At 41.9% G+C, this 17,045-nt stretch overlaps 1 protein-coding gene across 2 annotated transcripts in view; it reads left to right on the forward strand.

The window, feature by feature from the left end:
* Window positions 1-758: 758 nt before the first annotated feature.
* Window positions 759-17,045, forward strand: part of rtn4r (reticulon 4 receptor) — a 270,401-nt gene continuing 254,114 nt past the window's right edge. The window contains exons 1-2 of one of the 2 annotated variants that reach the window (XM_069138316.1): window positions 759-887; window positions 1,124-1,347. In XM_069138316.1, the coding sequence (XP_068994417.1) occupies window positions 1,326-1,347 (22 nt within the window). In that variant the 5' untranslated portion in view covers window positions 759-887; window positions 1,124-1,325. Of the gene's footprint in view, window positions 1,348-17,045 lie in introns of both variants that reach the window. The other variant, XM_069138315.1, reaches the window with a different exon arrangement.

Raw genomic sequence — 17,045 nt, forward strand, 5'->3', positions numbered from 1 at the left:
ACGTTGTTAAAGCAAACATCTAATGCATCTAAAAGGAATGTATAATGTTGAACTCTATGGACAGTTTCATAAGAGGTTATGAGAAATCAATTTAAATGGGGGAAATAAAGGGATTTGCAGTGTTTTAAAGTAAAAGAAACAAACAAAAAAACTATTATGAAAATAATTGTATTATTCTTTCCGTCCAGCATTCCAGTCTTGGATCTCAGTTTTTTTTTTTTTTTTTTTTTTTTTTTTTTTTAACAACTCCGCCGTCAGAACAGCCAAACTGTCCCACCAGCAGACCCTCTGCCTCTCCGCCCTCTTTTGGGGATGTTTTCGTATTCATGTGCGTGCCTGGCCGTGTCCGATCCAAAAGGATTCGCCTCACGTCACCTCCCCACCCACCCACCAACATCTCCTCCTCCACCACCACCACCAACCCACCACCCTGCACATAAAACATTCATTACAGCGCAGCGCTGCAAGAAATGTCTGTCTGAATAAGTCATCAAGTCTCACATTCATTCTCATAATCTTGATATTCCACCAGTTATGTGACATTCTAAGTTTATCCATTTATGTTTTGTTTATTTCAGAGATTTATAATGCATATTTGGTAACGATAAACATGGCAAAGATAGGTATCCTTTTCTTTGTCATGATTGATGTGAAAATGATACTTTGAGAATTCATATTTTTTGCAGCGTGATACAGTCCCATAAAACATTAATCTTCAAATTCTCTCCCTCTTTCTGTCTCTTTCCGCCAAACGCACCTCGCCGCCCCGCCCTCCCTCCCTTCCCACCTCTCCACGGTGAACGCACACTGACGCGCACCAGTGCGGCCGACATCCGTGCTCACACACCACACACTTTTCTCCGTGTACTTGGGAAATATACCACGGGGTAAGTGATCGGACTGGATATGTGCTGCGATTTCAAAAGATGGATTCAATACTGTTTTTTCGCCTGTGTCGCTGATTCTTCGCTTCTGCCTTTAACACTTTGAGCTCTTCTCCGGAGCTGTTTGCGCGTCCTATATTTTGGGGAGGTGTCGACTGGTGTGTCGAGTCTACTGATCCCAATTTGGATGTTTATTGTTGACTGTTTTTTTGAATCCCTTGTCCACATGACTGAGCCAGGGTGCAGCCGGAGACGTCGCTCTCCACTCGGGAAGACCTACGGCTAAAGTTTGAGGGGTGCAGGGGTGCTTCAGTCTGTCTCCTGGATTTGCAATCAGCCATTAATTGCAATAAACAGCGGATATCCGACCTATCTCTACACACGTTGGGATTCATTCGACTTGGATTTATTCAGCTTCTGGATTTCAGCCCCATCCAAACCATGAAGACCGTCATTATTGATGGTGAGTACACATTAGACAGCAGGACATCTTTGTAAAGTTTTCACATTACGCAGACATGAGGATCCCGCTGCTTTACTGCGCATTGATAAAATCCACAACGGTGCGGTGACACCGCTCTGTGGAGAATAGACACAACCAAATATAAATCAGGTGTCCTAATTGGAGTTTACTCCTCTGGCACCCCCGCTGTTTGGTTAAACTAATGCAGGACTGACGAAAGACACAAAAAAAACACACCTTTTAATTTGCGCTGTAAGGATTTATCATTTTAATTTTGTATCGGAGTAACAAGAAGCGCAAATGGATATTGCGGCTACAAACGACCTTGACTCATTGGGTCCTAATTGAGTCGTAATTCAGAGCAGATTTTGTGCGCGCGCCTCACTTTCTCTCTGTGTATGCGTGCGTGTATTAGTGCGCGGCGAGTGCGCGTAAGAGGCCATATATTGGTTGTGGCGGTGAATATGCTCTGCATGATATCGCAACTTAACCCGGGCATCCGCTTCAGCCCGTCTGGACGCTGTGGGCTGAGCTTTTGATGAAGTCTGCAGATGGTCCGCTTGGCGGCCCAATAATCTCGCTCGGCTCTCCAGCTCCTTGGCATATAATTGGTGTTTTTGTGGCATCGTCCCACTCAGGGTGCCGCCCGAGTGACAGCAAACTGGGCCTCGTAGCTTTCACCGACTGGTCTTGGAGCTATTCTAATGAGGGCAGGAATGCTCTCCCATTCCCGCCAGAAATGGCTATGAATTTAATTTCTTGGCAGGAGCGTGGTGTAGGCTGTGTGAATGAGTGGTTGTTTGCGTGTGCGCGCCCACACATTAGGAGGGGCAGGGAGGGAGGACGAAGCACCTGGCACGACAGTGTGTGTCTTCCTGCACCTGATTGTACCCAGTGTGTGTTTTGTAAATACCGTGTGTTTAATGCGGTGCAGAGAGAAGAACATTGACATGGCGTGTGCTGTTTAATAAGCAGCACAGTGATAGATAGATAGATAGATAGATAGATAGATAGATAGATAGATAGATAGCCTTAGTACATGTATGTAACATGCAGTTTCCAAGAGCTTGTGGAAAACCCTCATTTCCACCCCGCCCCACCAGTGCATACACTGCCTCAGCACACACACACACACACACACACACACACACACACAGCTTATGCAACATGCTGTACACACTCTGTCGTCCTCACGTTGTTCATTACTTGACTAAAACTGCAGGATTATGGTAAGAAAACCGCAGATTATTGTGGGCCTACAGAATAACTTTGCATTTCACAACTAGGAAAATCAAAGAGGCACATCTGCTTGTGCATTCTCTTTGATATGTCACAGGGTGATGCAAATTCAAGTGCACACCCCTTCTTTGGCAGAGAATGGCTCTGGGTCCCTCAGACCCTACAGGCAAGTTTTCATCATCCGACTGCTGGTGTGATTTAGCCTCTGACACACACCTATGTCTGATTTGTTTTTTTTTCCCAGCTGCAATTCTTATTGGTATCCATCTTTCAGGCTCCTGATTAGGCTGAGAAAATATGGCTTGTCGTGTCTTGTGTTTAAAGTGTCAGAGTGAGGAGGGACTTTAATTTATACTCTTTTCACCCAGTCAGCATATGATCAAATGCGTCTGTGAGAAAGCTGTTGCTCGGGGGTGCTATTGCTCCCTGTCTACTGCCAAGCAAAGCCAATAAAGTCCAAATGAACGGATAAAACCATTGGTGGAACTGAAAGCTTTCTCTTCGTAAGTTTTAAACTACTACACAATGAGGGCATTTTTTTTTTCAATTAGTTAACTGTTATTTTTTTGGCAGTGTCTTGCCAAAAACTCTGCCCTATTTTCTAAAATAGGCCAGAAGATGCAGCTATCTGAGTTGGCAAGATAATAGTTTAGAATGTATTAAGTCATAAAAAAAAGATGGTGCACATACACACATTAAAAAAAAAGAGAAATAACAATAGCTGATTTGCATAGCAGCATTAGGTGGGATCAAACATCATGAAATTAACTGACAAGGAGACCCAGCATCTTCTGCACCCTGAAAGAGAATGTGAAATTGATCCATCTCTGTGTATGGGTGTTTACACAAGCGCAGGGGGAGGGCTGGAAGGGATAATGTGTGTGTGGGTGTAGTGTTCTGTGAGTTTATGGGGAGTTCTGAGGAAGGGAGAGGCAAGAGAGAGAAAGACACTTAGAAATACATTTTCGAGTAAAGGTGTCCGTGCTGAACGGATGCTTCAAGCAAATGAGAGAGGAAAACAATTTGTAGGATTATTGGGGATGTTGTTTACATTCTGGAGAGTTTGAGTGCAGTTTATTCCTCTTAATTGGTCACGGTCAACAATGAGACCAATAAAAGCACCACTTATCTCATGTGGTAATCAGATATAGGATTTTTATATGGATTCCTACAGTATAGACCATAATATATCTGTGATGGCTGTTGATCAATGTAACTGGTTTATTGATTACTCTGCTAGATGTGGAGATTTCTGGCTTTCATTTCTATTTTTGCTTCTGGTTTTTCATGCTCCCTTCCTCCTCAGTCTCATTTATTCACCTCTTCCCAAGTCTTTAATAGTCGAGGATGTTGCTATGAACAAGCGCTTTAAGCTATGAAGACTAATACGTCTCATTACCTGAACCAGAGACCTGTGCAGCTACAAGAGGAGCCGACAAGTTAATGTTGATCATGCTTTTGCAGTTCCTCCTGGTCACCAATAGAGGTTGATAACAGTCATAGTTTGGTTATTGTGCCTTTGGGGTGAGGTTTGGGGTATCAATGTGAGTCAGCACAGACCATAAAGAGAGCAACAAGTGGTTCCTCTTCAACCCAAGTCAATGATGGAGGTAAACAGAAGTCTTTGCTTGGGAATTCAGGTGTATTCAGCAACAATACACACCTCTGTATTGCCATTGGAGGCATTGAGGGTAAATACAGACAGTTCCCCCCTTTGGCTCCAAACAGGGCAGACAGCAGTCTTGGTCTGCTTTAATCTCTGTCTTCTCTGAACAACACTGCTTTTTTTGTTTTGTTCCATCACAACAAAGTCCTCTTCCCATCCAGCTCCTCATTCACCTGTTCAGCCAGATTTTATATAGCAGCAGTTAGCATAATACATTGTTTGATAATTGGTATTGAACTCTTGCTGGAAAGAGTTTTAATCCCGCTAATTGTTTCCAAAATGTAAATGTTCTTGTTATGCACTGTTGGGTGATGTAATAACATCTTTGGGGAGTTATGAATTAAAACAAGAGGCGCTAGTTTTAAGACGCAAGAGTTTTATGTAATGCATGACAGCAGATTAAAATAATATATTATAAAATTTTATCAGTCTATTTCCCATTTAATGGACATTTTATTGCAGTTTGGCATTTTGTTATGAATGGAAAAATATCGTTTCAAATTTGGGTTCTTTAATGATGGTGTCATATCCAATTTGTTTAGGACTATAATTGCACAATCAGTCACAACCTACAAACACAAAATACGAGAGTGAGTGTTAAACAATTTGTGATCCACTGTAATCTACTGTTAATTATTGATTCGCCAATGTTAAAAGGATGAAGATGTCAATATTGCGTGCCACAGAGCTCGGTGGTATTAATGCCTTAGTTACAGTGACAGACCGCAGCAGGCTATCTGAGAGTGGATCTGCTGTGTTCACTGCATCCTGATGAGGACGTTCCTTCAGGGGCTTCTTTTAATTGGCCGCGCCCTTCAAGTAGCACTACATTTGTTTATACAGTACACGCACACACACACACACGCACGCACACACACAAATACATATACAGATTCCCACTGATACACACACAGGCATGTTGGCCTCAGATATCCTTGGAACCATCCGCTCTAGGTTATCCCAGTCTCCCAGCCCTTCACTGCTAATCAGCAAGACAGAGGAACTAAGTGGATAAACGAGCAAAATTCTATTTGTTTATACAGAGGAAGCTAAGGGGCGAAAGCACTCAAAATGAAATACACTATTCCCCCAGATTACCAGTCCTTAATCCTCTCTGTGGGTTATTATTGTACTGTCAGAATATTTGGGGAGACAAAGAGCACTGCAGATTCGACCCCCCCACTCCTGTCCTAAAATGAAAAAAATAAAAATAAAGACAAGTGCTGGCTCTTGTCTCGAGGAGGGTGTGGGAGAAGAAGGAGGACCAGATGAATTGGTGTTATGCAACTTTAGGGTGGTGACGCGGGTGGAGTCTTTATGGGGGGATTTATTTATGCCTTTTAACAAAAATCCATTCTGACACTATCATAATCCTTTAAAGGTGCCTGCGCATAACAGAGCAGATCAAACCCTCCAATATGCCTAACCCAACCATTAAAAAAAGACAAGAGAAATTTGCATACAATATGCAGTTGCATCAGAGCTGTGTTGACACCAGAATCGTGAGACAAACCGACTGGCTGAGCCGGTAAGAACACAAAAGCCTCCCCTCCCAATGGGAGTGGAAATGCATCTGTTGATTCCTTTACACGGCACTAACATTATAGTGCTGCAGCTCCCAGCATGCACGGGCAGAGCTGGCTAATTTGTCGAACACACTGCCCCTCTCAATGTCGTCTTTCAACCTGCGGTTTCACGGATTGTTCTCGCTGCGTCCTTTGAACTCGCAGTGCCCACTTTTCTGTTTGTGTATCCGTGAAAGTTGCATGGTCGTTCTAATCCTATTGCGAATGCAAAAAGTGTGCGCTGAGCCGCTCGAATGTTGGTGACGCTGATTATACCACAATGGGGAGGCTGACTGATGGCCTAGTAAATTGTTAATTAGACAGAGCAGAAGCTGCTCTTAAATTAGACGCATGAATGGAGCTGTTGTCAGCCTTATAAGTCAACCCTGCTCCTCTTCTTGCAGGCTACAGTGCTACTCAGATAAAGTGGCTGGCTGATCCAAGATGTGAGCAGTGTAAGGCCAGAGGTTCACACCAAAACACACACAGATAGACACTGCAGAGTCAGATAGAGTTTTCAGGTTAATTCTATCCGAATCAAAGCTGTCTTGAGCAGTAATGAAAATATAATGAACCCAACAATATCAGAAAGTATTTCCTGCCTGTCCTGGAAAAAAATCAGCTCTAGTAGATAAACACAAATGACATTTTTATATAATTAGACACATTTTCTGACAACCTGATGTGAAGCCTGCACCGAGTGAGGCTGCTGTGGATTTACAGCAGGACTACAAAATGTTCAGCTGAAGTTTTTCGAGGGAGGATATCCTGAGGAAGAACCTTAGATTTTAATTTTTTTTTTCCTCCAAGCATAGATAAATATTCCCTGGTATTTTTAGCCATGTTGATCTCATTAGTGGTAGTGACGCAAAATGAACTCCCCACCAATCCTTCTGATCATACTGAGTGAGTCTGCCGCTTGTTGTGAATAGCTGGCAAACCCGACAGATGGGAGTTGGTGTTTTGATGCAGTGTCTTACTGAATCCTGGGCAGCGCGTTGTTTAAAAGCCAAGGGGTCACCTCTCTCCACTGTATGCATTGTTGGAATCTATTCTTCTTCTTCTTCATCTTCATTCAAAGTGAACTTCTGAAAGATGACTTCAGGGTGTTTTATGTGAAGGACAAATACTGTGTGCTTAAGACTGCATATACTAGCAAGAAATGAACGGGTGGTGAGAAGGGAAAGAAAAAAGCACCTTTTGATGGCTAAACATAAATTCAACAGACCGACAGACTGGCCGACTAACAGCCAGACAGCCAGCCAGCCAGACAGACAGACAGACAGACAGATAGATAGGTACTTCCACTTAAGACGTGGTAGAACAAAGCCTTTCAGAAATTCAGTGACGGATTGCACTTTCCGTCACGTTGCAATACATTCACAACAGTAATGCACCTCCCTGTGAGCTCGGTAGTTGGAAGCTGAAATATGTATGGGGAGCCCTTCAAAAGAAATAGGTCATCACTCCTCAGCTCAGGCAAAATTGATCTGTTACAGATGTGAAAGCTCATTCCGTAGGTGCTAAACATATATGATATATACCCATTCTGGCGGCTTTCTTCGGTGGCCGATACCTTTCTTTTATACACACATCAGTGTCCTCTCTGGCAGGTGGGAGTAAAGGGATTTGTAGAGCAGGAAATGCATAATCCTGCAACTACTACGGGAGGGATGGAAGTTTCTAAACATACTCACAAGCATAAAGGTGGAATCAATGAAGATCCCACTCGTCTGCTGCACTAAGAGCAGCCTATAACCTTCAGTTTGAAAGAACAGTACTCCTGTTTATCTGCATGTAATTGGACAGGGCTGCCCTTGGAAAGCAAAACACAGTAGGAATGAAAGGCAACTCCCTCCAAGCTAAGATGTAAGGTCTCTGTTTAGGGATGTCCGTGTGAATCAGGTTTTGCTCTCAGTCATCTCCGGGGCCCAAAGTAGGTTATCCTTATTAAAATGCAAATCTTACAAGTGCACTTCATCTGCACCCTCCTTTTGTCCCTGTGGATTGTCTACCAAATACATATTCCTTCCGATTCTTTGCAATCTTTCCTTTACTCTTGCCTTCTCTCACTCCTCTCGCATTATCTTGGTGATTTTTCTTCTCACTAATTCCATTACTGTCGCACCCACATACACATTGTCGGTCATCTTTCTGTCTTCCCTCTCAGGTGTAAATGCTGATTATCTTGTGTAGATATCAGGCCACAGCAAATTAAATGTGACCGCAGCTAGCCTGCCAGGACGTCCATTATAATGATATCTGTAATCTGCTGGGCTCAGGGGAAGCGGCGGGGAGGGGTGGGAAGATAGAGGGATGATGATGGAGGGGGATTCAGTATGGATCCAGTGGTGGCTGGCAGGAAAGTAGCGAACAAGGATTTCAGCCACTGATGAGGTTTACATGGCCCATATGTCATCCGTGGGTTTAAGTCCTGGGTTTAAGAACCAGCGCACCATCCGAGGCTGTAACAACATCCTGAGCTGAGGTTATGAACTCGTATGTCGAGTGAGTTTTTCTCTTGATTCTGTTTTTTTTTTTTTTTTTCACCACAAGTGTTACTTGTTGCAGTGTTATTGCCATAGACTGTATATACAAAATGGACGTAGTGCTGCGATGTCAGCCATAGGAGGATTACTGAGGAGCGTTTTATAAGTGCAGTTCTCTGGCCGCCGCCATCTTGGCAGTGCCGGACCCTGCCTTACTTCCAGTTAATCCAAAAATAGGCAAAGAGGTAGTGCCGGGGTGGAGCTGTGGCTGGCCGAGTAAATCCCGGTTGTCGAAACCTGCAGGCAGCTCGCCAATTGTCATGGCACCCACCTGTCACTCAAAGCAACCCTTTCATTTATTTTGCCTGAAGTCTTAATATGAATGGAATGGTTGAATTATATAAACATTCACCCCTCTTATGGTTTGCATAAATGTTGTAAAACTTCTGTACTTTCTGTACCAGGCTGTACACGTGTTTATTTCTGCTATAAAGTTGGGCATTTTAACATGTGAAATGACCAAGAGGGTTGAATCAAGTCTCAAGTTCGGCATTTCGGTTGTTGCCAACTTGTTTTTCTGGAACCAGAAATGATCATATTTGGACGTGCTGGGATCTGATTCCCTCTCCGAGGACAGTACGCCCGCCCACCGTTGGCAAAAACATGACTCTACCATGGGCCTGTCAATCAAATAGACACGCCCCCAAACATACCGCTTTTTGAGGCCTAATATCTATATAATGATAGGGTTATTTTCAGATGGACTGAAAGATAACTAATCAGCAGGCGTGAATGTTGTGAATGACACCATAATGACTTGTGGAAAAAAGCTATTGACCTATTTCATTGAAGAAGTTGAATGGGAGTCTTTGAAGCCAGAGACTTTTTTGGGCCAACCCCAACCAGCCCTCGATAGCATTGCACTTCATGGCCTTTCGTATCGGTCTCACTTTTCAGAAACCAGAAGCTACGTCCTCTTTTACAGTTTATAGAATTGACTCACTTTTGAAGGCAGCCTCAAGGGGCCATTGGAGGAATTGCAGGTTTTAGCACTTCCATGTTGGCCTTTATTTTCAGCCCAAGAGGTTCCCACTTGGTTTCCCCACCATAAATTGGGGTTTCAAATCCTTATCTTTGCATGTTCTCTTTTAAATTATGAGTTTCAGGAGTGTATAATGACGTTTGTTTGCTCAACCATGTTGACAATCAGTGATTATGATAATTACCCGTTTTTAGTATTTATTCCAACCAACACTGCTGCTAGGTTTGAAAAATGCATCACTTTTTTTTTCACAGATGTTTTTTTTTTTTTAATTTTTTTTATGACGATCTCTCTGGGTGTTAAGAACACCAAATATATATATATTTTTTGTCTTTAATATGTTAGAATTGGTGATAGTGTCTCTGTATCCACCTGCATGTAGATCCCGCAGTGCAGAATTTTGACACGTCTCTCAGCCCATACGAATAGGCAGTAGATATGTGTAAAAAAAAAAATTCCCATGAAATCCCTTTGACATTGAGGTTTGGAGAGCACAAAGGAAGAATTGATCTGATGAGTAAAAAAGATTGTACCGGGAATATGTCACTTGCAGGCGCGTCAGCTTGGCTCGCTTTCCACACCCTCTAATCTAAAATGGTGCTTGTTTTCATATGCCTGTACATGTTCCCAGTAAAGCCTGTCATCACAGCAATTATTCCAGGGAGAGAGATGAGCGCTGCCAACACACCATCGCGAGCTGTAAACAAATTATGCTGAGGGGTCCTGATGATGTCTGTGTGCGACACTAAATAGTCTGAAACCAATTCTGGGGTCCTCAACCAGCCGGCACTCATGGGAGTGAAACTGCGCCATCACCGGAAGACAATAGACTATTGTAGCAAGGCCTTCCAGATGTATGGTGTATCTGGGATATATTGTTTTTTCGTCTTCCCAACCAGTGATGTACTGCTTTTTGTCGGAGCACTGGAACACACCTGTGACGCGCGCATATACGAGCACACACACGGGTGCGCACATTTTTGGCTTGTTTCTATTGTTGTGTACCCACTGTGGAGGCTAGTTTACAAAGCCAATAGTGCAACCTAGATGTTTTTTTTTAATTTAATTTAATAAAGTCATGCAAATCTCAATAGTTGTTCCGAATTACTTACTCAAAGTATTGTCCAATTTCAGTCACAAAATGTTTCTGCAAATACTTTACAATAAAAGTCTCATTAAGAAATGAAGGGTTTCTGTCTGTTGAAACGAAAGAAGGCTTTTTTTTTTTTTTTTTTTTTTTTAAATGGATAAATGGAGTATCCATGCACTTAACAAATGTAAATGAATTCCACCCGGATCAAGAGAACTGTGAAAATGTTATTTCCTCACTCAAAAGTGTTGGAGCATGGTTTCCGGTGCGCTCCAGCAGCCCTACACCTACGTCCCCAGATGTATTGACTCATTTTGCATTTTCCTCCCTTTTCTTTGGATAATGAGTTTTGACAGCAGGTCTTTCCTCTGTTAGCATGAATCAAAGTCTGAAAATTTATGAATTTTCGAGAAGTAGTCGATGGAGATACAATTGCCAGAAGTTTCCATAAACACAATGCCATTCAACTTGATGTCAGTAAGTCAGAGGAGGTTAATTTTATTGACATGATATCATAATTAGCTGAACAACTGTAGGCTTGTGTTTGATGAGTCACGTGTCTGAGCTCATTTGTCTTGTAGAATTTTCCGGCGGTTTTCAATAAATCTTTCAGTGGTTTTGCCGTGGGTAATTGACAGGTTATGTTTTCTCCCCCTCTATCGCTCCCCTGGAAGGCATTAGCATATTGAGTTTCGTACCTGACTGTGAAGCGATTCCCACCATGACTTTAAAAGGCATTGCATGAATAGGTGGCACATTACACCACAGAGAAATATGAGACGTGAGAGAGAGCGCGTAGTCTTTCTCCACTTTTCCTCTCATCTCATACACACTTCAGCAGGACAAGCTTGACATCTGTGCGTACACACACACACACACACACACACACACACACACACACACACACACACACACACACACACACACACACACACACACACACACACTGGCTGCTGCTTGAACCACCCCCACCCCACTCCCCGTTGCTTGCTGACTCACACAAAGTTTAACAGGCGAGGCCGTATTTTCAGGAGGGGTGAGTCGGTTTGTGTCACATTCGCATCTCCTACAGTGAAGCCTGGAAGAAAACAGCCATGAAATAGTTACACCTTCCCCTCCAAGTTAAAGACACCTGAACCTCTCCCTTGTTTATTGTTGCTTACTCTACCGTGACACTGAAATTAGGGCTGGAAACTCTACAGAATCTGATCAGCAGTTCAAAATCACACCTGGGAATTCAGCTATTGGACTACTGGAGTAACAGAAATCAAAGCAGAAGAGTAGTTTTCATCCAAAAGTCAATACCAGAGTTAATATCTAATGTCAACAGCCCATTGTATCATCAGATGCATTTCTGAGCAGGTTAATATATTATTTATAATATTATACAGGGTTTATTTCTTGAAGATAAAAGAGGTTTTCAAGGTTTTTACCCACATAAATTACCACCAGAAGGAGGGAAAAGAGCTGTAATTCAATTGTCCTTCCTGTAAATATCTTCTTATATATGCAAGCCTATGTAATGTAGATAAAGTATGGTTGTCATGTAGAAGACGAGTCATGCATATCAATTATGTGCAGTATCAACATCTTACAGGTAGTAAAGAACGTACAAAGTTGAATTACAAAACACTGCTCACATATACGCATCTTTTTCACAGGTAACCTTTAAAAATAGTCTCAAGTGGATTCTTTGGCCCAAAGAGCTTTTGGTGACAAAACAAAATGTTCACTTATTTTGAAAAGGTCAGTTGAAATCGACTGTCTTTGTACATCTATTACATGTGTGTTCTTTATTGTTTATTGGAGAGCTTTGGTGGAAGATTATAAACACTTTGAACGGCAGATTCTTTTCTGTTCCTTCGTACAGAGGTTTTATGTAACACATTGTTATAATGGCAGTTATTAAAAGCAGATAACATTTTATCTGTGCCTGATCAGTTTGTGTGCAGTGAGGACCTTCTCAGGGTAGCCAAATTTCACCTGGATGCCCTGTGAATAAATCAACATATTCTGTACATTCAGAAATCCTACAGGGTCACTTGTGGTATCACAGTATTTCCTGTCAATAGATTCAATCTGCACCCAACATTGTATTAGAGACCTGTTATTTCAAAAGCTATAGCATCATGCATTAGAAACCATAAACAGCCATTAGCTTCCTCCAGTGTGAAAGCACTGCACCTCACCACCGGCCAGGCAAGGCACTACTCAGCAAATGGAGACTGGAGACTGGAAACTTTATTGCAGATGAGCGGATGAAAGGAGTATAGTTTACTGACATAGACTTTTGTTGGGCTCTCTTCCGCAAAGCTTCCTCGTTTACTGAGTCTTCTGTTTTACTGGGGGTGCTTTTATTGGGCAACCGAAGCTAAAATCATCTTGATATTCGTGTTGGCAGAATCATTCTGGACATTTTTCACTCATGAAAGACTGAAAACACAGGCTCAATATACGCTGCACCTCTTCTCTTTGTCTGTCACGTCGCATGTTTACTTTATAATGACAAGGACCTGGCTCCCTTTTCTCTCATGATAATAAGCCCTACTGATGCTTCATCAGCGCCGTGGAAACTTTTTCCACATTATGTAACTGACATTGAAACGGCTCCTCTGTAAGGATTCCTCTGTCGCTACAGCAGCACGCTAATTGTCTGTTTCATATCAGAGCGGTGACTGAGTGCTGCCTGTATGTGATACCTTCTTTATCACTGAATGGGTTTATCCGCCCTCTGCCATTGCTCTGCAAACCACCCTCCTGTGCACCACCTTCTTAGTGAGATAGAGTTGGAGCAGTGCATATTGGGACTGTATTACAGTATCGACTCCCCATCCACTTAACAGGAGAATCAAGCTCCGTTTACGACTAATTAAAGCCATTAAAGGGGGCACACGCTAATGCATTTTTGCACAGATAACAGGAACATGGGCAACACTGGAAGCCGGCCTCATTTTACTGGCAGGTCAAGATGAGAGTAATTAACTGCATATTAAAGTCACAGCGTGACGCGTTCGAGGCGAGTGAAGTTGGTGGCTTGGGTGCAAAGTGCTGATATGGGTGTCATCAACATTGTGACAGATTGCTTCTCGCACTTTTTAGCTCAAAAGCTCTCCTTAGGATCCTTCAAAATATACATGTCTATAATGAACAAAATTATATCAAATGTTTTGTTAATGACAGGGCTAGAGGAAACGGTGAATCCGTTTCCAAGTAGTATTCCTGCTATATTTTTACTTTATTCCAGCCCAGTAGTAATAAGAACATGTAATAAGCTTGCAGCAAATAAAGGTGGAAACACAGTAGAATCACAGTATATGCTTCAAGAGCTGATGCAAAAGCTGTTTCCAAATGTTTTACAACTACTACTGCTGCTTTTGTAGATTCTCATTTGTATTGCAGTATTCGCTGAAACTCTGCCTCACTTTGGAGCAATTGTCAAGAGTAACTCTTGGGAAAAATTATAGCTTACATCATCAACATTTACATAAAACTGTCTGGCAAGTTTTACCCCTCATAGTACAAGTTGTTTCTACTTTATAACATTTTCATGATCTGCAATTCTAATGGAGGATTATGCAGGTTAAATGCACGAAGGTCTTTCATAATGGCATGCTGACATAGTTGATAATGCCCGCAGCCTAAGTGTAGAAAGTGTTTTAGTTCCCCTACTTGGTATACACATATTCCTATCATAGAAACTGCGATGGGGGTTAATCGAAACCTTTGAAAAACCCAGCCAGACAGGTGCGGTCTGTTTCTCTCTGCAGGGTGGGATGTACAAATAAGCAGAAATTACATAGATAAATATTCAGATGTCCATATGTTGATTAAAAAGACAAAACAAAGCCTGGTTTCTGCCACAAGGAGCAAGATGAAAGGCACGGGGCTTTAAGAGTTCCTCCACCTAAGGTAAGCTGTTGCTAAGCTGAGTCTGCAGTTATCTCTTATCCACTGTGCTGAATACAGGAAGAGAGGAAAGGGAAGGGAAAATAAGGGCTAGGCATTCTGTTGCCAGATTGACTCCATCTTCAAAGAGATATTAACATAGCGCCAGTTTCCCTTTTATCTTCCTTTAATTTCAAGGATGCCAGCCCAAATTAAAAGGCAATGCGACTGAAATAAACCTAAAACATCAGAGACACAAAGAAAGGAGAGAAGGAAGGGAAATTATGAAAAAAGGATGACATGCAGGTTGGAAACACTGATCTGTGAGCAAGACAACATCTCTCTCATTCTGCACCATCTTGGCTCGTATTGTCTATTCTGCAATTGTCTACATTTTATCGCATTGAACCAAATTAGGTCAGATGATGTTCCCGTTATGTAAATATAGAATACTGATATACAAATTCGTTCTAAATAGTTGCAGGTCAATACTTTAATTAAATAGCTATCAGGTTCATTAACATTCACAGAGAATGTCATGCTAGATTAGACTTCATTACATTTTAGCCCCACTAAATGGGACACTTTGAGCTGTATTGTTATTTTTTTGCTTATTATTTGAATGTTTGGTGATAGCATAAGACAGTAAAGCTATTAACACTCTAATAACACTGAATTACATTACTTCCTGCGCTGCTTTATTTAATTCATTGAATTCCCAGGTGACAGTGCTACTTCATTGGTACGCAAAACAGGCTCCACACACACTCCAAGTAACTGCTGTAATGACTGTTTTCCATGCAACTGAAACTCCAGATTTGCAGCTGTTCCCCACTCAATTTGTTTAAAAAAAATGAGCGTCTGATGAGGCAATGCTTCTTGCAACTTGGTCTGAATTCCAAATAGAGGTTTTAGATGAAGTTCATACAAATCAGCGCAGGCTTCTTATAGTCTGTTTGGATCAGCAGGGGAAAGAAAATGGCCTATTCTGGATAAAAATGCCACCACACAACAAAACATACATCTGCAAGACAAAACCCTCATTCTCTGTGTCAGCCCAGCTCCATATATATTTCATCGGCCCTGCGTCTCTTTGAAAGTTTCTTTTGCGTGCTGTGTTTGCATCTCTAAACTTGTAGTCAATTTTAACCATGTCCCTTTGGCAGGGGTATACATCTTTCTCCCTTCTCTGCAGAGCCAGCCAGCAGCATAATGTTAGAGATCGAGTGTCACAACAGCTTCCTGAGCTTCTCAAAAGAAGATTTCAGCTGCTCCTTCCCCATGTGACATCTCTGTCACAGACATTGCATGTTTAAGATGAAGCAGGGAATAGAGGATCTTGGAGGATGATGTAGCAGAGCTGGTGATGGCACAGAAGATCACACTGCAATAGAGAACTGTGGGAAATGAGAAAGATGGAGAAAAAGAGGAGAAGCATGCATACTAATGCTTCCCTCTGCATTCTTGTCTCTCACTCACTACTTTACATAGGGGGCTTTACTTCAGCTGTAGATTCCACTCCCTTTCATTTAATGATGGCTCCTATACAATATTCCTGCTTCCATAACTTCTCCTCCGAATCACTCTTGAATCACCGAGCTCAGGTTGTTTCCTTTCTGTGCCATCAATCTGTCATCCCAATTCCCGTCCAACTGCCTTTACCTCGGTGTAAACCTGATAGAGGTGCGCAGCCTAGAAGTAATTTACCTATGGTATAATGTGGATAATAACTGACACAGCATATTGACTGGGCTAATTGACTTGGAAATCATGGTAGTAAGAAGATAAATAAGGCGGTGTCTGAAGTATATTCGTGCCATTAGCTTCATACTGCACCACAGTGAATACCAGAGGAGAAGCTCAGATGGGTTATCTATCTAAGAGGAGGTGATGAAAACAGATGAAAGTGACTGATGCTGACTATCTCTCAGTTTGGGAGAGGTGGGGTTACAACAAGTGCTTTTTAAAGTCCCCTATAGCCATATGGAGACAGTATTTTAAGATACACCACAGGTTCTTCCATCGATTTTGTCCTTAATAATGGCAATATTGATTGATTTCATATTAATTACAAGCTGGGCCAAAGGGGATTGTTTCACATGTCTTGTTTTGTCTGACTAAGTCCAAAGAAATTGAATGTACTGTAATGTTAAAGCAGATAAATCCTCACAAATTTAAAGTGTCTTCGTGCTTCGTTATTGCTGATGTCTTTCAAACTGCACAAGTCTCAAAGCCCAAGAAGAAATAACCCTTATGTTTCAATCAGGGCTGTTATTTTGGACTGTGTGGCACTACCTTCAAAGCCACAGGAGACATCCTTCAACTATTTTGACATGCTAAGTACTTATTATGACAAATAAACATAACCTGAAGAGTAAAATTAGTTGAATGCAACTTTAAGTCTGCAGAGGCTTACTTTTCTGTCACACTTTCTGTCGTGCTGCTGGACTCAAGAGGACTCAAGCCCAATTGAATAAATACCAGATTTTATTTACACCTCAAAATCCTTTTGCTTGTTGAAACTGGAATAAATGTTGGCAGAAAGGTATTTTTAAACTAAATGTGCAGTGTGAGAAGATCTGACTTGACTTTTGTAAAAAAAAAAAAAAAAATTTAAAAATGGCATCGTTTAACTGCAGGGTTTGATGTTGGACAGGAAATGTCAAAACACAGTTCAGAAAAAGTCAGAGATTGGCATGGGACCTCCATCTAAACACATCCA

Source organism: Embiotoca jacksoni, unplaced genomic scaffold (assembly GCF_022577435.1).
Source record: "Embiotoca jacksoni isolate LCO1_2020_lvr unplaced genomic scaffold, fEmbJac1.0.p SCAF_8, whole genome shotgun sequence".
Taxonomy (NCBI): Eukaryota; Metazoa; Chordata; class Actinopteri; family Embiotocidae; genus Embiotoca; species Embiotoca jacksoni.